The following is a 23,018-nucleotide window of genomic DNA, read 5'->3' as shown; positions in this document are numbered from 1 at the left end:
TGATTTCAGGAACCACGGACAAGAGGCCAAATATCATAACAAAAAATGCTCCTATTTGCCCTTATCGCTCAGGAAATTCCAAGGGTTTGGGTAGCTGTGCCAGAAAGGGGACGAAGACCAAATATAATTGCCTTATTATAAACCACACTATCACAGGCAGTTGCCCAGAGGATCACAAGCAGGTGGTCCCATTTCAGTGGACCACCTCCTCCGAATCCCTTTTCTTTTTAGCATCTGTCTTTTCCTGTAGCCCTGAACTTCCCCTCCATCCCAGGTACCGCTGTTTACTTTGCTTAATGCAAGGCATTTGTCTTGCTAGCAGACAGAACCATTGGCTTCAGCACCTGTGGGAATTCCCCTCACATTGGCTTACCAGACACTGAAGCCTCTTGGCGATTCCCACACTTCTTTGTCAAAAATCCCTTTGAGTAAAAAACTTGGGTTGGGATTCCCTGGTGGCGCAGTGGTTAAGAATCCGCCTGCCAGTGCAGGGGACACGGTTTCGAGCCCTGGTCCGGGAAGATCCCACATGCCGCGGAGCAACTAAGCCCGTGCGCCACAACTACTGAGCCTGCGCTCTAGAGCCCGTGAGCCACAATTACTGACCCTGTGTGCCACAAGTGCCAAAGCCCGCGTGCCTAGAGCCCATGCTCCGCAACAAGAAGCCACCACTATGAGAAGCCCGCACACCGAAACGGAGAGTAGCCCCCGCTCGCCATGACTAGAGAAAGCCCGCGCGCAGCAACGAAGACCCAACACAGCCAAAACTAAAATAAATTAAATAAATTAATTTAAAAAAATAACCTTGGGTTTCTATACATTACTCCCTCATTTGGGTTCTTCATTAGACCTTTGTGGAAATGGTCAAAATGGCCACTAGTCTCTAGTATCTAACTGGGGTGATTTTGCCCCCCAGGGGCATTTGGCCAAGTGTGGAAATGGTTCTGGTCGCCACAACTGAGGGTGCCGCTAACCATCCTACAATGCACAGGACAGTCCCCACCACAAAAACTGGCCCCCAATTGCCAACAGTGCCCATTGAGAACCCTGCTCTAGTCTGCTTACCTGGTCCTCAGTTGCTCAAGTGGTTCTCCCCCTTCCTGCCCTGCTTTTCATGTTCACAAAATATCAAACCATCCCTCAAGGTGATCATGGATCCTGGATTTTTATATTCACACTTACAGTTTTCTCAAACCATCAGAATGGGCTCAAAAATTCTAATAGTACAGCATTCAGGTTGGCAGCTTAAAATTTTTGTTTGATATCCGTTATTGATTGCTTGGGGCGAGGGAGTGGGTATGGAAGTGAAGAAAGAGGAAAGGAGCAGCGGGTGTATAGCAGGTGGGAAGTGCCTCAGCTAGGCAGACTACGTACGCATTCTGAGTTCTGTGAGATCAGCCCTAGTTTAGGGAGGGTGTTCTGTCCTCAGAGAAGGTGCCCTCCCCAGCAGACATCTGCAGCCTGCAGCCCTTGAGCAGGACAAGCTCAAAATGCAGACCTGTCGGGCTTCCCTGGTGGCACAGTGGTTGAGAGTCTGCCTGCCGATGCAGGGGACACGGGTTTGTGCCCCGGTCCGGGAAGATCCCACATGCCGCGGAGCGGCTGGGCCCGTGAGCCATGGCCACTGGGCCTGCGCGTCCAGAGCCTGTGCTCCGCAGCAGGAGAGGCCACAACAGTGAGAGGCCCGAGTACCGGAAAAAAAAAAAAAGCACACCTGTCCCCAGCGCAAGAGATGCCATGTGGGACCACTTTGTCCTCATCCCAGGGTCTTAAATTAGTACAGCTGGTGCAAATTAGTATAACCTGTGCACCAATTAACCTTGGGGCTGGGGTGGAGGTGATTGAAGGCATTTCTCCACAATGGCATTTCTTCCTCTCTCAGCCTGAATAGATTCTTCCCTAAAAACATGTTAACACTTCCAAATTTAGAAGTAGAGAGGCACTGTTTTGTTCTTTGACAGTTTGGGCAAAACTTATCTTACTGCCCAGCAGTGAGCATGCTTTAAAGTTATGAGAAGAGGTGGGGTTCTCCTTCCGGGGTATTATACTTCACAGTAAACCAGAACCACGAAGAGTATGAAAATGGTTCTCTTAGTTGGAAGAAGTAAGTATGAAAGCGCTTAGCATCATGGCTTTCACACTGGCAGATGCTTAGTAAATGTATGTTGATTTTTTCTTTTAATTTCCGTGGTGCTTTTCTTTTATAAAACATTTTTACATTTTCCCAGCCCTTAAAGCAATCTTCTGAGAGGTTCTATTATCCATGTGTTATAGTTGGGAAAACAGAGGTTCAGAAAGTATCAAATGGCTGTTCTCTAAACACGCAGCCTCACGCACAGCAGGGCAGTCTGGCCTTCTATCAAGACCCCCATCCAGCTTTGGCACCTGCCATCTTGCCCCCCTTCTCCACACCCTTCCTGATATACCCTTTCCCACTCCCATCCCTCCATCCTCAGCCCCAGGAAGAAGAAGAGTCTTCACCTTCCAGCGTGTTCCTGCGGCCATCGGCTCCAATGATGACATCAAACTCAAACTCTGACAGAGAGTGGTCTGCAGGGAGAAATTCTGCCCGCCAGCCAATTTCTGCCAGGACAGAAAAATGAGATGAGTTGGCAGTGAGAGATGGCAGGACAGAGTGATTACATGCCCTCTGTGTTGGTCGTGAGAAATGGATAATGCCACAGGTACGGGCACCCCAGACAGAGGCTCCAGCGGAAAGACCCAAGCTGTGCAGATTCACACTTGAATTTGGAGTCCTTCTGGCTTTAGCTTCAGTTGAATCCAGGACAAGGTAAACCAGCAGTGCTAACTCCACGCCTGGTTTTACTGGTTTCTATAAAGGGTGGGAGTCTATCCTAACAATCCTCACACCAGTCTCACTTGCACCTTATTTAACTCAACAGATTCTACCATGTTCTCTCTGTATCCCCCCATTCCTTGGTCCCCTCCCATTGCTAAACAGAACTAAAAGCTTGTGCAGGGTATAATGAAACCAGCGTGAATTACTACTTTATTATGCTCAAACGTTCTTGTTGGGCAATACACAGTCTTTTATGAAACCATTTTCAGGTGCAATCTTGCTGGTTACCCATAATTAGGATTTAACACCCACTAGGGGTCTGGGAAAGGTTAAGAGCACACAGGTCTCAAAGTTAAATTACAGCTGCTGTCCTGCCGCAAAAGCCAACTAACATCTCCCCTAAATTCTCAATATTCTGGGCAGAGGATGGGAGAAATCAGAGTTGTAACCTGCATGTGAAACTATGAGGTCCCTGACATGAAGCTGGACCAAAAACTGAAAGCCCAGCCCAGCAGCAGAAGAGTTTGATAGTAAGTAAGATACAGAGGCATCATGAACAAGCTCTCTGACCATGATGTATATAAAAGATCAGAATTTATATAAATATACTAATAGGAACAAGAGATGAATTACTAAATAAGACATACCTACAATGGGTGAATTTTGTGGTTTGTAAATTATTCTTCAATAAAGCTCAAAAATATTATATACTAAATAATATTTTGAACATTTATTTCATATTTGCTCTAGAAACTTCACTTTCTTTACTGGATTTTAAAATATCATGTGGGTATAATAAGTGTATCCACATATCTATGTGTGTATACACACAGCTTGAAGAGTATGCGAAGGAACTTTACCAGACAACCGAATCTATGTCTTTTTCCTACTTACTACTTAGACTTCAACTGTCCAACTACCGCCTCGTAGTGACAGGGTAACCAAATTATATGTTAAATACTTAATAATAAATCCCCTGGGAGCTGAAGAGCAAAGCTCAAGTGACAGCAGTGGTCCAAAAAGGTAAAAGATCCTTTGATGAAATTATGCCAAACGGCTCTCAGTAAGAATAACCTTAACAGGAACGTCCTCTAAGAGCTGCAAATATGATTTCCGTTTTGCAATATCTGATTTCTAGACCAAAAGGAAAATTATACTGTACTTTGATTTTCTTGATCTTCAGGAGGCTCTAGGACCTTCACGAACTCCACATTCACATGGATTTCAACCCCCAATATCAAGGCCACCTTGAACAGGATGAGCTGCAACTGACGAATACCTGAGGGGAAGAGATGAACTGTCAGTAGCAATGTCTGAGTGCCTCCTGTATACAGAACACTGTATTATCACTGCTCAGTGATTTCTGAGCATAGCAATATAGAGGCATGCCTCCTTTTATTGCACTTTGCTTTATTGCACTTCCCAGATATTACATTTTTTACAAATCGAAGGTTTAAGGCAACCCTGCATCAAAGCAAGTACTCCCGGTGTCATTTTTCCAACAGCATTTGCTCATTTTGTATCTCTGTGTCACGTTTTGGCAATTCTAGCAATATTTCAAACTTTTTCATTATTATTATGCTTGTTATGGTGATCTGTTATCAGTGATCTTTGTTGTTACTATTACAAGAAGATTACAACTCACTGAAGGCTCAGATGATGGTTCGCATTTTTTAGCAATAAAGCATTTTAAAGTTAAGGTATTTACATTGTTTTTTAGACATAATTCTGTTATGCGTATATACTGAAAAGACTATAGTATAGTGTAAATATCACTTTTATATGCACTGTAATTCATGTAACTCACTTTATTGGGATATTCGCTTTATTGCGATGGTCTAGAACTGAACCTGCAATTTCTCCAAGGTATGCCTGTACCAATAACGATCATTACTGAGCACTAATTATGTGCTAAGCACTCTGTGTTCTCTCATTTAACCCTTACAGTGCTTTCTCATTTAACCCTTACAGTGGCCCTTCGGAGTAATTATTCTCGTTTTATTTTTTTTCTAATGAAAAAAAATTTTTTTTTTTTTGGCTTGCCGGATCTTAGTTCCCCAATCAGGGATTGAACCCGGGCCCTTAGCAGTGAAAACATGGAGTCCTAACCACTGGTCACCAGGGAATTCTCTATTCTCATTTTAGAGGTGAGAAATTAAGGCTCAGCAAGCCTAAGTGACTTGCTCAAGCTCACACAGGAACAAAATTGGAATGTGGACCCAGATCTGTTTCCGAGACTGTGCTCTAGCTGTTAGGTAATCCTCTAACTGTGCTCTAGCTGTTAGGCTCTCTCTTTCCTGCCTCCTTCCTGAACCGGGCTGTGGGTGTGATAAAGTGAAGATGGAAAGAGGTGTAAACAGAGAGACGGCAAAGAGCCAATACGTAAAGTCAGAGAGCAAACGGCTCACCCTGTGGGGGACTCTACCTAAGCTCTCAGCCATCCAGGGTAAGGGGTGGGGTGGTGACTCCTCCCCACAAAGCTGGGCTCATGGTTTCCCACCTCCTACCCACTCTCCTAAACTCCCCCAAGGAGTGGCTCCTTGTTTCTCTATTTTGTTCCTGCCATTGAGTACAAATGGGCATGCCTTCAAATACATTTCTGAGAGCATAAAGTTTCAAATTATCTGTGGGTCCCTCTGTATTTTGTGGGCTTCGCTCATTTAACATTTATTGAACAGCTACCATGTGTCAGGTGCCATGCTAGGCCCAGGAGACATGGAACACTGTCTAACAGAGGAAACATGTGTAAACAGAATGGGGCAGGGCTTGGGGGCTGGGGGCAAGGTGGGTTGCAGAACAGGCCCTAAGCTGCAGTCCTGAAAGCCAAGGGAGGAGGGACCAAGATACCAGATCCCATGGAGAGATTAAGAAAATGAAGACTACAGGAGGCCAGGGCACGGGAGGTTGGGAAGCTTCTGGAATTTCTTTAGCACAGTGGCGGGAAGAAATCAGACCGCAATGGAAGGTGGCATGAGTAGAAAGTATAGGCAAAGTCTATGTCACCTCTTTCTAGAATAAACACTTTGAGATGAAGAAAAGTAATGGGCTCTATCAGAGGACTGGAGGGCAGTGTGAGGTAAGGGCAGGTGAAAGGAGGGAAAGCAAGAGGGCCTAGAGTTGGAGAGGAAGTGGCCAGCTCGGCCTCTGGCCTCAGGGTGGGAGGAAGGAATGGGTACTGGGGAGAGGCGAGGGCAGGAGGAAGGAGAGGGGGCTGGGATGGGGAGTGCCCGTCAGCACTGGGAACTGGAGGAGGATACCGACACAGGACAAGTGGGGAATTGCGGAGCAGTGCCGAGGACCAGGTCACAGCTGGGGCTGGAGACCATGGGTCAGTCTGAAAGGAAGCCGATCAGCTGGGGCTTAAAGAACCCAACCCACCTCCTGCCTGGAAACAGGCCGTGGGGGAGGCCTGGCCTCTCTTCACAGTTTCAACGTTCTTCGTCTGTCTGGTTTTGGCACCCAGTAGGTGCTCAATAAATTCTCCCTGCCTCTCTTCTCACAGGTATTAGAGCTGCCCTTGACAATGATCACTCTGAACGTTCGAATCTCCGTTCCAGTCCTGCCAGTGCTTCTGCATGCTGGCATATTTCCAAGGACTAGGGGTTAAATGGGGGCCCCATTAATGAGGCAGTGAGGGGCTCCCGGCCGTCAAGGCAGCCTGGCAGCCTGGGACCTCCCAAGACCTCCTGATGCCCAGCTCTGCCTCTCAGCAAGGCTCGATGGGAAAGTGGTGCATAATGCTGTCATTCTAGATTGGTACCAATATACATTCTTCTGTGGGTGGTAAGGAATATCTGGAAAGCTGACACTGCAGCTTTCTGGGCAAATCCAAATTTCTTTCCAATGGACTCTTGGAATTTTCTCATCCCGGAGTGGGAACAAACCCTGGGCCACTGCTGGTAAGTTCTCCTGTATCTGACTGAATCACACCCTGTCTGGCTGATAATTCCCTCCAGTTGTTCCCGCCCTAACCCTACACCCTTTTCCCATCAGTGCCTGGGCTCATAAGAACATGGCTCTCAGGGTTCTCCTTCCACTCACTGGTTGAGAGACTGCAGCTCTGAATTAATTCTGGTTTAGGGATCCCGACTGCTTCTTGCTCACTGTACCCCACTGAATGCAAAGCGCTACCTGAGCACCTACGACCTGCCAGGCACAGAGACAGCACATTTCACATGTGACCTCATTTAATCCTCTCGGCCCTCCTGGTAGGCAGGCATCAATCACATTTAGGGGAGACAAAACTGGGGCTGGAAGAAGATAAAGAATCTGAGCCAAGTCACACAGAAAATGGACAAGACAGATTTTGGACCCAAATCTGTTCAAATGCTTGAACTCTCTTTAACTTCCCTTTTATGAGTCATGATTGCTGTATATAAAATGGCTCAAGACCTCCTCCCTGCAGAGCATGAGGAGGGAGGCTGCTCTTCCAAAGCCTGTCTGCACAGATCTTGCCTCGAGAGACCCAGGCCTAAGTAACGTCAGAGCGGGAGGCCTCGGTGCTCACCTTGCCCCACCTAAGCATTCAGGGATGGCCCGGGACCTGAAGTCCATGTTCCCAATTCCCTTTCTTTTCTGGGTGAACCCCCATCACGATGGCCTCTCTCTTTTTAAAGTTCAAGGAAACCTGGTATAGGATCTGTCAATGGTGGCATTCCTCTGTTCTAAAACCTGCCCTGGTTCCCCGAACAGGCAACACGGTGTCCCAACTCCTTTACCCAAGAGGTCACTGACAACCTGGCCCATTGAATGGTTTTACGTGGCTCCCTCTTCTGAGCTCCTTTAGCAAGTCTGACTGCTCTGTTAAAGCACATTTTATTACTGACAGAATCTCAGTGAGTTCTCTGAGGGTGCAGACTCTGTTACTTACCTCTGCCTCTGTTTCCCATATTTCATTCATTCATTCAACAGAAGTCTATTGAGCATCTACTATGTGTCAAGTACTCTTTTATGCCCTGGAGATACTCTGGTGAATGAGACATACCATGATCCCTGGCCTCATGGTGCTTCCAGCCTAGTGGGGCACAGCACAGGGCCTGGAATTAAATGTCTGCCAGTTGAACGTGTGGAGCCCCCAGAGACCTGCAAGATGAAATATCCTGGGGTCTCCACAATGTGGAGATATAACCCACCCAGGGTCAGCCCCCTCCCCACATGGGGTGTCACCAGTGGCTCCACTCACTGATATGGTCGATGGAGCCGGCACAGAACTTCCCATAGAACTTCTTGGCTCCCAGGCCCCGCAGGTCATGGATGGTGAAAGGCCAGAGGTGCAGCACGTTGTTCCGGGAGAAGGTGTCCCTCTTCTCCACCACGACCACTTTGGCCCCCAGGTAGGCAAGTTCAATGGCAGTGCGCAAACCACATGGTCCTCCTCCAATGATGAGACACTGCAGAGGGGAGAGAGGAGAAAGGCACTCAGCAACCTCTAGCCTTGCAGACACAAGCCCCTAGTCAGCAGCGTAACTGGGAAGCAAACCCCCATCCACCCAAATCAACCAGTGAGTGCAAACCGAGCACCTGTTAGGACCCGCCATTCATCCATCCGATGTACATTACCTGTGGGCCTACCACACACCAGGCACTGTGCCAGACGCCGTGAGGGACACAGAGGTAAAAGGATTCGGGGGAGGCACAGTAAGATACACGTGAGGTTCAGAGTTAAACTGAACTGGGCTTAAATCCCAGCTCTGGCATTTAACCTCTTAGTTCAAGGTGGATGGAGAAAAGGACACTTTGGGGGAAAGGAGGGAAAGGAGAGAAAAGAGACAAGGGTTGGTCTGGAACTAGACGCCGAGAGTCTGAAGTGTCAAGTGAAAGAGTATATGGTCTTGGCCCGGTAGGCAATGGGACCATGTGGGCAGAGGTGACAAAACAGGACTCTGTTCAAGTCCCATGCTAGGTCTCAACGGACCCTGTCACACTGAACAAGACAAGGGTCCTTCCCCAAGGAAGCCACTTAGGAAAGAAGGGAAGACACATAATGACCTACCAAACTAGTTATGCTGGGCAAAAGTCCTTCCATTCAAATAAAGTCTTGTGTGCAGCACCAATCCAATAAAAACGGGAAAAGGGTGATATTCTGGCTGAGAGACATCCCCATGCAGCAGCCTGCCCTACTCCCAGGCAATTCCTGAACCACCTTCAAGAGGCAGGAGTTCAACTGGGGGGTCTAACTAACTGGGGATACCCCAGCAAAGTCACAGGGAAGGAGATCTGCATCCACACCCCACTGCTTGACATTGCACAGGCATCTGGAAACATTCCTTCTGCTTGGGATCAAAACTTATCTTAAAAAAATGCATTCCCCTTCCCCTAGCTATATTCCATCATCCAGTTATCACTCATCTGGGGCCTCCAGACTCCCAAAGGGGAACTGCAAATAAGCATATCAGAAGCTCCCACACCACAATCAGTGTGGCTTACTCGTTGGAACCTCCCAGAGAGTTGGTGGAAACTCTGTTAGGGGAAATGAAGTCACCGCTGAGATACAATTCACTCCAGAGACAGGGAGCGGGTATACAAATCCTTTTGCTTCCTTTCTGGTTGGAGCTGACTGCAGAGAACCAACTCCCCCAAGCACAGCTTCCCTCTTTATCTCACACCCCAAACAGCTCCTCTGGCTCAGACATAGCCAGACCATGACGGGCATTTCAAAGCAAGACTCCAAACCCCGACACTCTGAGGTTGGCTTCGGGGTTAAGTCTAGATTCACTGCATTTCTTTGCAGTTAGCGCATCTTTTCCTGTTTGCTGAGTTCTGTCACTCCCGGGCCAGGGATGGAGTGGGGTGGGAGGATGTGGGGTGAAGAAGGGCAGGAAGGGCAGGAGGGCAGGAGGGGAGCCCTCCTGCATCCTTCTATCATCCACCAGGCCTGACCCAGCACCGCTCCCGGGGCCAGGCAGGGGACCCCATTCCCACCAGTTGGGGGTCTGCTGTACATTTCTCACGCAAACAGTAGCTGGCGTACCATTTCTGACCCTCCCAGCTAAACCTGAAATCCCACTGATGAAAGCTCAGTTTTCCCACCACCCTGGGCGCCAGCTCATACTTCGGGCCTGAAATTTCAGAGACGCCAGTCATACCCAAAGCAAATACCAATGGGCCTAATTACATAAAGGGAGAAAATTCGGTACAGATGTTATCAAGACAGGAGAGAAGGCTTGCTGGCCGAGGCCAGGCCCGTTCCTCTAGGAGCACACTTGTTATGATTAACATGGGAACTCGGAGTTCTGACAAGAAGCCGAAAACCGCGGCTGCTACGTGCCTGGGCAGAGGAGCGGGCGAGAAGAGGGCTCCCCTGGCCTGCGCCCATGGTTGACGCTCTGGATGGCGAGCATAGTGCAAAGAGACCACGAACGCAAAGCATTGCGATAACTCAATCCAGAGGAACTCTCCACCTTTCCCAGACGCATCCGGGCTTCACTGCTAAGGACTCGGTGCCAAGGAACAAAAATTTTTCATTAAAACTCAGCCTTGAGGCCGAGCCCCAAATTAGATTATACGTTCCTCCCACAGGCTCTGTCCTTAGTGCTACCCCAGAACTAAGCTCCACGTGTTATAATTATCTGCATCTGATTCCCAGGCCAGTGCAAAAGCTCCTCAAAAGCTGTCCCCACGTCCAGTACAGGGCCTGGCACACAGGAGGGCTCAATAAAGAACTGATGGATGAAGGAATGTCCCACACCCTCACGGCCCACCCAGTTCTTGCTGTCCGACTGTAACAAGGATGTTCGGTTCACGTCAGCTAGGGTTTATGTCTGCATTTCCCACCCAGGCTGGGGGAGCTGGAGTCTGCCAAGGCCACCAGGATCACGGATGTCAGCAGATCTGTGTGCTCAGGCGACATAAATTTATTACGCAGTGGGGAGCAGGGCAGATCCAACACCAGCAGGAAGTCCACTGTATAGATAAGCTTGGCAGTGCTTAGACCTCCACATTCGTGGAGAGAGACAAACACCACATGGAAAGATCATCTCTTTATTTATCAAAGGTTGGGAAGAGGGGATGAGGGGCCTCACCCACTGTCAAGGCACAGGGCTGGGGCAGCCCCAGCTCACACAGGACCCCTGTGCTCTCCCAGGGGAGCCCTACAAGCACTACCCACTTCTTGGTGACACAGTGCATCTTCCAACCCCTAAATGGGTAGGTGTGCTGGGACTGGTGCCAGGAATGCTAGAAGGATCGGTCCCCGGAGGGAGCCACTGAGTGGAGCAGGGGCTAAGCCAGGGTTAGCCGTCCGGAGGCTTGATTTCCACTTCTGAATTCTGCCTCCAGTTTCCTTGGGGGCTCCGTGTGCAGACAGCCCAGTGGGGTGGGGCAGAGAAAGCCAGCAAACACTTGCAGGCAGCTGGCAGACCAGCTGAGTGAGCCATTCACAAGCTCACTCACCCAGGCTCTGCACCTCACTGAAAAGGATGATTATAGGATCTAAACTATACCACACTCAGCACTTTCTACTTGCGAGGCACTGTCCTAATCATTTCATGTATTTCATCCTTCCAACTGCCCTATCTATGAGATAACTGTCATCACCGTCTCCACTTTGTACGTGAGGATACTGAGACATCGAAAAGTTAAGCAACTTGCTCCAGGTACTGCTATTACCCCCATATTTGAGCTAAGAAATGGAGGCAAAAGAGGGTCAGAAATTGCTCTAAGGTGGGTCACCTAATGAGGAAGTGGTCAAGTTTGGACACGAACCCAGGCAGTGTGGGTCCAAAGCCTGTGCTCTGAACTGCTTGTCTAACCAGGAGGATGGACCACAGAGGGTGCGGTCAGGATGAAGGAGGCCAGTTTTCGCTCCTTCCCTGTACCCAGCACACGTGGGCCTCCTGAATGGAGCTGTGTTCAGTCTGAGTGCACAGGGCCTCTGCATGGAAGGCCTGAGCCTGCGTCTGAGCTGAGCTTCCCTGGGATGGAAATTTATAGGCTGGACGAAGCTAGAGCCCCTGCAAGTCCTCGGAAGCCACTCAGGCAGGTGCCACAGCAGTGGTGGTTTGGGCATGGACAGTGGCAGCCTCTCTAGTGCCTCCGGAGACCTGGAAGCGAGCTGAGTGACACAAGGTCACGTGTGGTGTCGTCTCCCTGGTAGCGGCAGCCCTCCCGGCATGCTGACCCACAGGCCAGCTCCCCGGGCAGTGCTCTGGTTCCAGGGACGTGCCCTCGCGTTTCCTGGCGTGGCTTCGCAGGCTCACCAGCTCTTAGGGCAGGCCACTTATCTAAACCCAGGCAGGAAGGCCCTGACTATTACTGGGTTACCACAAGTAAAAACAGCTCATTCAGAATCGCAGGACAGAGAGTCATCAGGTCCTAGGTGCCTTCCACATGCTAATCCGGGGGCCTGGCCTCACAGCCTCACAGTGCTAAGTAAGAAGGGCTTAAGAGAGATGCAGCCACTTGAGCCAAGGATGGAGAAATCTCTGTGACCTGGCTCTTCACAGCAACTTCAAGGGCCACTCTGGTGAGGAGCCAACCCTCATCTGACTTGACACGGCCCTGCCCCTGCCCTGGTCTGACTCTCCTGTATCTGGGTCACACCCAGTTATTTCTGGGTAACAATTACCACCACTTACTAACCTCAGAAATTTACAGAGAGGAAACGAAGAAAGATATCCTGCCCTCCCTGCCTGCTCTCAAAACAATAATATGAATTGCTCTGAGAAACATTCCATTCCTCTCTGTCCCTCCCTTTCAGCCTGAGCTGGTGCTCTAACCCTTGTATGAGCAACTATAACCAGTGACCACGGGGTCTGGATTTTCAGGGACAGTTTCATTTGCAAACATCCTGTCCCTGGGCCTTGCGAGTACACTCAGATTGGACCCCCTGTTTGGGAGTCAGAAGTACAATCATCAAGGCTGTGCTTCCTGCCTCTGGGTGCTGTTCATACCTCCTGTATCTCCCCCCCATCTAAGGCATGAGTTCCCAGGAATTTCCCCCACCAATGGAAGAGATCAGCAGCCCACGACTCCTTTCATTTCAGATGCCAAAGTATGTCATCAACAGTGCCAACTCTGTCCCACCTTTGCACGTGCCTGGCCATCCCATATTGGGAAGAGCAAGAGCAGTGACAGTATTGATAATAGCAATAATAAAACTCAGAGCTCCCACTTACTGCCTGCTTCTACTGTGCAAGAACTGTGCTAAGCACTTTGTAACACAGGCACCTCATTTCCTTCCTACAATAACCCTGAACCGGGCATAATTCATCGCCGTTTGGCAGATGAGGAAATTGGAGTTTAGGAAGGTTAAATGACTTAACCGTGGTCACAGGACTAGGGTGACAACTAACCTCGGATCCCAGAGTTTGTACTTGAAATCACAATCCTATATAAATTCTTCCAGGTTACCTTGGGCCTTGTGTGGTAGTGTCAGCATGTTCCCTCCTCAACTAGACAGGTAAGACCATTGAGACCGCTCTGTGGGATGGCAGAGGATGCAAGAGAAGGTTCCTGTTCCCAAACCTCAGGAGGCTGTCTGGTTGGGAACTAGAGAAAGGGAAACAGAGACCGAGAATGCTAGATGGTTTGGGACCACCTGTGACTACTGGAGACATTTGTGGAAGGGACAGATTTGGTCAAGAAAGGGTCCCTCCAGGACACAGCCCATGAGAGAACCGACCACAATGAGAAGCCCGCGCACCGCAACGAAGAGTAGCCCCCACTCGCCGCAACCAGAGAAAAGCCCGCGCGCAGCAACGAAGACCCAACGCAGCCAAAAATAAAATAAATAAATTTATTTTAAAAAAAGACCCTACATGACACTGCCCTCCAATTTCCCTTCTGTCTTCAGCTCCTACCCACCGCCCTCCCTCTCTGCACTCCAGCCGTAAAGGTCTCCCTAAGCACACACAGGGTCTTTTCGCTTGCTTTGCACTCTGCCTGCAACATTCATATATATATATGGCTATTTTATAATACAAAAAAGGGAATATATTGCAGAAAATATATAGGACTAGTTTTATTTTTCTTCATATTAACATCCAGCCTTCCAGCATTTTAAACGTTTGTAAATATTCCAAGCATCTACTTGTATATTTTTCCATGATGGATTTTTTTCCCTGTTTTCAATCAAGTAGCTTTACAATATTTTTTGCAATATCTTATTATAAAAATTTTCAAATAAATAGAAAAGTTGAAAGCATTTTAGTGCATACCCAAATACCCACCACCTAGATTCTATGCTTAGATTTTAGTCTCCTTGGTTTATCATATATCTATTCATCCATCCACCTCTCTACCCATTCATCAATTTAGCTTATTTTTTGGTGCATTTCAATGAAATTGCTGAATCAGTACATTCCTTCCCAAATACTTCAGGATACAAATCTAATTAACTAGAGTTCAATAATTATTAAAGTTCTTCACACCCTCTCAACATACACAAAAATACACTCAGAATGGTTTAAAGACTTAAACATAAGACATGGCACCATAAAACTCCTAAAAGAGAACATAGGCAAAACATTCTCTGACATAAATCATACCAATGTTTTCATAGGTCAGTCTCCCAAGAAAATAGAAATGAAAATGAAAATAAACAAATGGGACCTAATCAAACTTACAAGCTTTTGCACAGCAAAGGAAACCATAAACAAAACAAAAAGACAACCTACAGAATGGGAAAAAATATTGCAAATGATGCAACTGACAAGGGCTTAATTTCCAAGACATACAAAATAGTTCATGCAACTCAACAACTAAAAAACAATCCAACTGAAAAATGGTCAGAAGACCTAAAGAGACACTTCTCCAAAGAAGACATACAGATGGTCAATGGGCACATGAAAAGATGCTCAACTTCACTAGTTATTAGAGAAATTAAAATCAAAACTACAGTGAGCTACCACCTCACACCGGTCAGAATGGCCATCATTAAAAAGTCTACAGGGCTTCCCTGGTGGCGCAGTGGTTGAGAGTCCGCCTGCCGATGCAGGGGACACGGGTTCGTGCCCTGGTCCGGGAAGATCCCACGTGCCGTGGAGCGGCTAGGCCCGTAAGCCATGGCCGCTGGGCCTGCGCGTCTGGAACCTGTGCTCCGCAATGGGAGAGGCCACAACAGTGAGAGGACTGCGTACCACAAAAAAAAAAAAAGTCTACAAATAACAAATGCTGGAGAAGGTGTGGAGAAAAGGGAGCCCCCTCCTACACTGTTGGTGGGAATGTAAATTGGTGCATCCATTATGGAAAACAGTATGGAGGTTCCCCCCCCAAAATAAAAATAGAGCTACCATATGATCCAGCAGTCCCACTCCTGGGCATATATGCAGATCAAACTATAATTCAAAAAGATACATGCACCCCTATGTTCACAGCAGCACTATTCACAATAGCCAAGACATAGAAACGACCTAAATGTCCGTTGACAGATGAATGGATAGAGAAGATGTGGTACATATATACAATGGAATACTACTCAGCCATAAAAAAGAATGAAATAATACCATTTGTAGCAACATGGATGCAACTAGAGATTATCATACTAAGTGAAGTAAGTCAGAAAGAGAAAGACAAATACCATATGATATCACTTATATGTGGAATCTAAAATATGACACAAACCTATCTATGAAACAGAAACAGAATCAGGGACATAGAGAATAGTCTGGTGGTTGCCAAGGGAAGGGGGATGAGAGAGGGATGGATTGGGAGTTTGAGATTAGCAGATGCAAACTGGTATATATAGAATGGATAAACAATAAGGTCCTACTGTACAGCACAGGAAACTATATTCAATATCTTGTGATAAACCATAATGGAAAAGAATATGAAAAAGAATGTATTGGGTTGGCCCAAAAGTTCGTTCGGGTTTTTCCATAAGATGTTATAGCGAAACTCAAACGAACTTTTGGGCCAACCCAATATATATATATGTATGACTGAGTCACTTTGCTGTACAGCAGTAATTAACACAACATTGTAAATCAACTATACTTCAATAAAAAATAAAAAAGGAATACATTATTCAAGTTTTTTCTTTTCAGGTAAAATTTACATACCATTTGCTGTGACAATGTACAATACGTGTTGCTTCTTATAGCATCGGTTTTCTCCCCATCAATGGTCTTTCTTTAGTGGACCTGGTGAGTTCTTGTCCCTGGGCTCTGGTGCTGACATTTTGGTGTACACTGTTATCAGCAAGGAGCTTCTAGTCACAGGGGAGGGCTTGACCAGCCAGCTGCCTTGACTCCCTTTCCTCCCAAGCAGAAGCCACAGGCCCTTCTAAGACGCACCCCCCCGCCCCGCCCCGAAAAAAGGGTGTGGAGGAATCTCACATTCCTTTAGGAGAAATAAGGGAAAGAGACTTCTGAGACGGGCTGAGTCTAGATATATTCAAAGCTAAAAACTCTAGGGCCAAAGCGAGACAGTGGCATGGACATATATACACTACCAAACGTAAAATAGATAGCTAGTGGGAAGCAGCCACATAGCACAGGGAGATCAGCTCGGTGCTTTGTGACCGCCTGGAGGGGTGGGATAGGGAGGGTGGGAGGGAGGGAGATGCAACAGGGAAGAGATATGGGAACATATGTATATGTATAACTGATTCACTTTGTTATAAAGCAGAAACTAACACACCATTGTAAAGCAATTACACTCTAATAAAGATGTTAAAAAAAAACAAAATAAAAAACCTCTAGGTTTTTTAATCCATATGTAGAGAAAAAAGTAGAGCTAAGATACACGAACAATCTAGCCTCCAGAAAGATACACAAGTTCATATTTATCACTTTCTCTCTTTCTTTTCAGTTACTTAGTGAGCTTTTGCTTTTAAACATTACAATGAGAATAGCCAGCACTCAGAGTCCTTTATTCTCAACAACGCACACTCATCCTGCCAATTTCACAGCTGTAACTTTTAAGTGCTGGAGCCAGGATTCAAACCCAGGTGCCTGGCTCCAGGAATCCTTCCTGCCTTTAACCACTGCTCTAGAGACCATTGCAGGGAGTTAGGGAGAGGGAGGTGGCAAGTGAGGAATCCCCACACCCTCCATTGCTCCATTTCTTAGTGATTTTTAATTCTTTTTCAAGTGTGTCTATCTGACCTCCTGTGACCTCTTCAAAAGTAGAGGTATGTCTGGCTCACTTTTGCATCCCAAGCAACTAGCCTGACTCAGGTTAAGTGTTCAGTGATGATTAGAAAAAAGGGAGGTGAGAGTACTCAGCAAGGCCCTGGGTGGACCAGTCCGGTGTGGTGGCAGTGACAGCAGCAGGCACTGGCAGGATTCAGTAGGAAAACTACAGCAATGGCAAGACACCCCTTCCCATCCAGGACTTAGTAACTTCTGAAAGGGGCCAACGTCATGGGTAACTCAATCCAATGAGAAAGGAGAACACAGGCTGAGTACCCACCTACACTTTCCCAGCCCAGAGAACCCAGCCAGGGCTGTGACCAGCAGCTGTCAAAATCCATCCAATGTCAAACATTTCCACTCAACAAGTGCCAAGACTGGGGGCCACTTAATGTCAGGAGAAGCATCTCCCGAGTATCTCACATATGCCAGACCTGCAGCAGATGCTTTCTTTAAATCAACCAGCTCATTTCCATAGTGAAAGTGGCATTGCTTTTCCCGGTATACAGTTAAGAAACTGAGACCCAGAGGTGCTGTGACTGAATAAAGCTGGCATTCGTTGAAGCCTAACTCTATCAAGTACTGACCTAAGTGCTTCAGATGTATTAACTTACTCAAACCTCACAATAACCCAAGATTAAGAAACCGAGGCACATAATGGTTAACTGGAGTGCCCAAGGTCACGTCGCAGGTAGGAAGGAGGAACTGGCATTCAGACGCAGGCTTCTAGCTCCAGAGCACAAACTCAGATCCACAGTGTTACACTGGCCTAAGATCACAGGGCTAATAAAAGGCAGAGCCAGGACTCACTACCAGATCCTCGTGACTCTGGCAGCTGGCTCTTTCTTTTACATTGCCCTCGCTGCCACTTTTCTCCCAAGCGTTAGCGCCCGCTGCCCCTTTCTGGCCCCTCTTCTCTCCCTGGTGAGACTCCTCCACTGGTGCCACCTCATCCTATGACCACTCATGGCCACAGGCAAGGCTGACCCTATCGGGGGCAGCAGCCTTGTCCCAGGCTGGCCTCTACAGAAAGGCCACTGTGGGCCTGGTAACGGATCTGCATGAGAAGAGGCCAGGTGTTTGTTCCACGTTCACCGACTCCTATTGCTCTGAGGTCAGCAAAGGAGAGACTGTTTACCTGAGCCCAGCAGCTGTTTCTGCAGCCAGCTCAGAGCTGGGCTGAGAGCCCAAGGAGCACAAGGCCACCCCTGCCACTCCACAGCCATATCGGGACCAGCTAACCACCCCTCCAAGAGCCCTGGCATATTCCCCAAGAAGGAGGCAGCAGGTAAGAATACACTTATGAATATGCTGTAAGGATGTGCTGGCCTCCTTCTTATTCTCCTTTTGTAGGGTCTCTAGCCCCATAGGTAGGTGCTGAATGAATATGGCTGAGGGGTCTAAGCATGCCCTAGTTCAGGCATGCAAACGGGTCAAGACTTACCAGCCCTTGGATGGAACACCACCAAGAAACAGCATATATGGGTAGCGAAGTAAGGGACAGGTTCTGAAGCTGGCAGGCCATTTGCCAGCTGTGTGCCTTCGAGCACAGCAGCTTACTACACTCATTTCTCTTGACCTCAGTTTCCTCAACCCTAAAAGAGGAATAGGGTATTGCCTACCAACTACAGTTGTTATGGGGATGGAATTAGTAAACTGTAGAATTGTTCACAAAAGAGCCTAGCCTAGCACAGGAGAAGCAGTCAATAAACAATAGCAGTGGCTGACAGCTCCTCTCCTCCCTCCCTTCTTCCTGAGGAGCAATCCTAGAATGAAATCAGCACTTGGATCCCTAAGAGATGTGGTCCAGTCCATCCAGGGATACGGATGCTGCGATCCCACCAGTTCAAAGGCTGGGAGTGGTTTGCATCCCTTGGGGCAGGCATACTGCCTTTATCAGGGCATCTTCAGCAAGTGGATGAACCTCACTTGTAGCCTGGGCACCCAAGAGGCAGCCGGGCTGCTGTCCCCTGCACTGGCGAGTTGCCCTGTGCCCCCTGAGCTCACAGGTACGTGCACCGTCTGACCTGGAAGGGACTTTAGATCACAAGTCAGTGCACTTTCTCTGTAATGAGCCAGATAGTAAATATTTTAGACATTTTTGTCAACCGCTGGCTTAGATCATCCTGTCTGACACTTCCTTCCCTACCGCTGCCTTCCCCTTAGGGGGCCCAAGAAAATATTCATGAGAGCCCAGAGGCCATTTTCAGATGGGTTCCCCTTGCCACTCCTGGGATGCCCTCCCGAAGATCTCTGCGTTCAGGTCTCAGCCCTAACATCACATTCCTCGGTAATACCTTCCCAGCCCCACCTCGTTTAATCCAACACATCTCCCTGTTTATTTTCTGCACAGTGCTTATCACAACCCTAAAGCTCTTTTTTATTTATTAACTAGTTCACTGTGTGTCTCTCCCTCTGGAATGTAAGCTCCACCAAAGCAGGGGCCTTTTCTCCCTCACTCATGCTGTATCCACAGGGGCCAGAATAGTCCCTGACCCATAGGAGGTGCCATGAAATATTTGCCAAATGAAGAAATGCATCAAATCATGCCTTTACCCCAAATCAGGATGCACAAAGAGGCTAACGGAAGTGTCATAGCCAATATTTACTGAGACATTGTCTCAGGGGCTTTACATATAGTATCTTATTAAATGAGTCAGAAACTAACTTATGAGACAGGAACTATTTTCTCTCCCCATTTCTGATGAAGCTAAGGTCCCACGGCTCAAAGGCATGTATCTGGTAAGAGGCAAAGCTAAATTTCAAACCAAGGGGTCCAACTTTCAAATCTGGGGCCCAAACTATTAACTACCACCATTGCTTATTTTACCTGGGATTATATCAAGTTAGTATGTACACAGATTGTCTGCAGCTGATTAGACACGCTAATGGGCAGTGAAGTGTCTTTCGACTTGTCAAAAGTGGAGGGAAGACATTATTATCTAATATATGCAGTATATGGGACTTTTCTCATATTTACCGATGAAATAGCTAGGCTCAGATAGAGGGAACAACGTCAGATGTGACAAAGCTAGAGGTGACAGCAAATCTTAACATTTCCCAAGGGAAAATCCATCTGGTCAGTCGCACCTTGATCCACCTCCTGGAGGTGGGATATACGTCTGGTACCCAACCCACAGAAGACGGCTATACAGAAAAGTCCCATATCCCAATGTGGATCACCAGCTCCAGGAGACAAACCCTAGTGTATTTACGTTTAGAAGGCTATAGCATCTCACACGCCTTCCAGTCCAGGGAACCCCTTCTCACCAGTGTAATACAGTTTTGACTCTGTTTGCAACTGCTACAAAAGAAGTGAGTAGACTTACTCGGAGGCTCTTGACAGCTTCCAAGTGGGTAACTTTACAGTATAAAGTGGCTTGTAATTAAAGTGTTTTCAAAACTGTGAATAGATCACAGTGTCTAGACATTGGGAGACTCCAATGTTACTTACACCATCCTGCCCACCCATGTCTACAACCTGCCAAAGAACACACTATGTTTTCTTTATCAGAGCATCTTTAAGGACATGTTTCTGGAAAGCCTCTCCTCTCAGCCTGCTGGGAGCTGCTTGGGAATTCTTTCTGCCACCAAAAGGAAGGCATGCCTGGGCATCTAGGGCACCTGCTCTCTGGAGGCAGGCCTGGACCAGTGGAAGGACTGTGGCATCACCCCTCAGGCTGGCTGAGGAAGTCCACATATGGAAGGTGGGATTTCCGGGATCCAGATGTACTGTGTCATGGCTGTAACCCTCCAGGTAGAACAAACAAAGTGCTTCCCCAGCTTAAACACTGGGTGGGTGGGGGGGTGGGGTAGAGGGGGAGCAAAGAGGTAGATGAGGTCATGGGTTATGCTCTGCTGAACTATTAAAAGGAAAATAAGGCATTTGGAAACCACTCTCCTAGCTCCCTGTAGTACCTGATCCTATCAAGAATAAACCAAGGAGAAAAGGATATCTGTCATACATTTGGTCATTCATTCATTCAGAAAACACTCAAGGAACACCTTTTCTTAGGCGTCACGTTGGGTACTAAGGAAATGGGCTAGGAGATGGGCATGTCACATTTCCTGCCCACAGGTACTCCCACTTCAGCAAAAACAAAACAAAACAACAAACCACTGAGGGTTTCTGAGCAAGATGGAGTTCACTAACCACAAACAGAGGGAAGAGGAAAGAGCAGAGGCAGGACCTAGAAGGCAGCCACTCTCAGGCTGGGTGAAGAGATCCTGCTAGGTGGGATCGGAGAGGTGGGGTGGAGGAGACATACCTACCCCAGAGAGGTTAACAAATTATAAATTCAGGTTTGAGGGGGTAGAAGGAGGAAGTGAAACTGACTCAGATTCTAAGACTGGGAGGGTGGTGCCAGTGTGAACTAAGACTGAAAGTCAGAAAGAAGAATACATTTAGGGAGTGGGAGGGAAGAGGAAGAGTGAAATTATGAATTTAGTTTCCAAGTTGTTGAGTGTCAGGTATCATAGAAAAATCCAGGAGGCATGGAGAAATCCCCATAGTTGATCCAGAGAGTAAAAGACACAGGTTTTTTAATAATAGTAACTTCTATTTAGTGGTGGTTTACTATGTAACAGGTATGGTACGTGTCAATCTCATTTAATCCTAGCTGGAAACCTGTAAAGTGGGTATTATCATTATGCTCATTTTACAGATGAGGAAATGGAGGCTCTGAAATGTTAACTAACCTGCCCATGGTTGCAGGTATCTGACACCGGCCATTTATGCTCTTTCTACTATGCCTAGGGCCTCTGATTTTGGAGTCATTGCCCAGAAGACAAGACTACATCATCCAGAGTAAGAGTGTCCAATAGAACCGAGTTTCTCAACTTTGGCACGATGGACATTTTGGGCTGCATCATTTTTTAGAGTTGGGGGTGGGGACTGTCCTGTGAATTGCAGGATGCTTAGCAGCAGCCCTGGCCTTTCCCAACTAGATCACCTTCTCCCCCGAGCATGGCAATCAGAACCGTCTCTAAATATTGCCAAGTGTCCCTGGGGAGGCAACATCACCACCAGTTAAGAACCACTGCAACAGAAATATAATGTGAGCCACACATTTAATTTTAAATTATCAGGTAGCCACAGTAAAATTAATTTTAATAATGTAATTTATTTAGTTCAATATATCTAAAATATTATTATTTCAACATGTAATCCATATGAAAAGTACTAATAAGCTATTATTATGCAACCTTTTTTTCATACTAAGTCTTTGAAATCAGGTGTGTATTTTACACTTACAGCACATCTCAGTTTGGACTTGTCACATGTCACATGTCCAAGCCACGTGGCTAGTGGCACCTATACTGGACAGCACAGATCTAGAGGAAAGAAGAAGGGGCTCACTCACCCACATTTATGAACGGTGGAGACAGAGGGACAAAAGGCAACACTGAACAACGGTCAGAGGGCAGAAAAGACAACTTCTGGGGATGCTGGCAGCTCAAGCTTTTCCTTTCCCTTTCGAGAACAGTCCCTGCCCACCAGCAACCCATCTACCCCATGGGATGGCGTGGGGCAAGTGGGGAGTGGAGGCAGGTACCTGGTAAAGAGAGATGGAGGGAAAACAGAGAGAGACCAGGGGAGGGGGCCCTGGGAAGCCCACCCACGCGGACAGTGGGAATCATTGAGGCTTTCAGGGAGGCAGCCACCGGAGGAGCAAGACAGAGACAGACAACTCATCCACAATCGGGAGACACCTAGTCACCTCTACCAGCAGCTGCTGACCCAGGGCTGATTCCAGCCCAAGTAACTCCTGAAACAAAGCCCTCAAAACCACAGCATCTGAGTCAATCTTGAGTCAGATACAGAAAAACCAAGGCCCTCGCCTGGGACCACTCAGTAACGATCAACACATCTTTGGGGTAATTCAAATGGAAGGGCTGGGGGCTTGCCACTGTCTGGACTTCATTTATTCACTCAGTAAGCCACTACTACCCTCTGAGGGGCATTACTGTCCCCACTGTACAGATGGAGACACAAGACCACACTGCTGGAGAGGGCCAGGGCCAGGATGTGTCACTAATTATTTAAAGGAAAAAAAAAAAACAAAACTGAAGCACATAATTCAAAAATAAAATTTAGAGATGGTCCCCACTTGAATTTGAAATCAGTTAACTCATCAATGTTTTAT

The 23,018-nt window shown here is 47.4% G+C and overlaps 1 protein-coding gene across 13 annotated transcripts in view; it reads right to left on the bottom strand.

Annotated features, from left to right (window-relative positions):
- Window positions 1–23,018, bottom strand: part of MICAL2 (microtubule associated monooxygenase, calponin and LIM domain containing 2) — a 220,595-nt gene that overhangs the window by 125,114 nt on the left and 72,463 nt on the right. For 11 of the 13 annotated variants that reach the window (XM_073808631.1, XM_073808625.1, XM_073808626.1 and 8 more), the window contains 3 exons: window positions 7,983–8,190; window positions 3,963–4,079; window positions 2,482–2,583 (listed from right to left, as the gene is read on the bottom strand). In XM_073808631.1, coding sequence (XP_073664732.1) covers window positions 2,482–2,583; window positions 3,963–4,079; window positions 7,983–8,190 — 427 coding nt within the window. Of the gene's footprint in view, window positions 1–2,481; window positions 2,584–3,962; window positions 4,080–7,982; window positions 8,191–8,792; window positions 9,110–15,798; window positions 15,921–23,018 lie in introns of those variants that run through there. The other 2 variants (XM_073808630.1, XM_073808629.1) reach the window with 2 other exon arrangements.

Source organism: Tursiops truncatus, chromosome 8 (assembly GCF_011762595.2).
Source record: "Tursiops truncatus isolate mTurTru1 chromosome 8, mTurTru1.mat.Y, whole genome shotgun sequence".
Classification (NCBI taxonomy): Eukaryota; Metazoa; Chordata; class Mammalia; order Artiodactyla; family Delphinidae; genus Tursiops; species Tursiops truncatus.
Note: the sequence above shows the minus strand (reverse complement) of the source record. Positions and strands in the feature narration are given on the sequence as shown.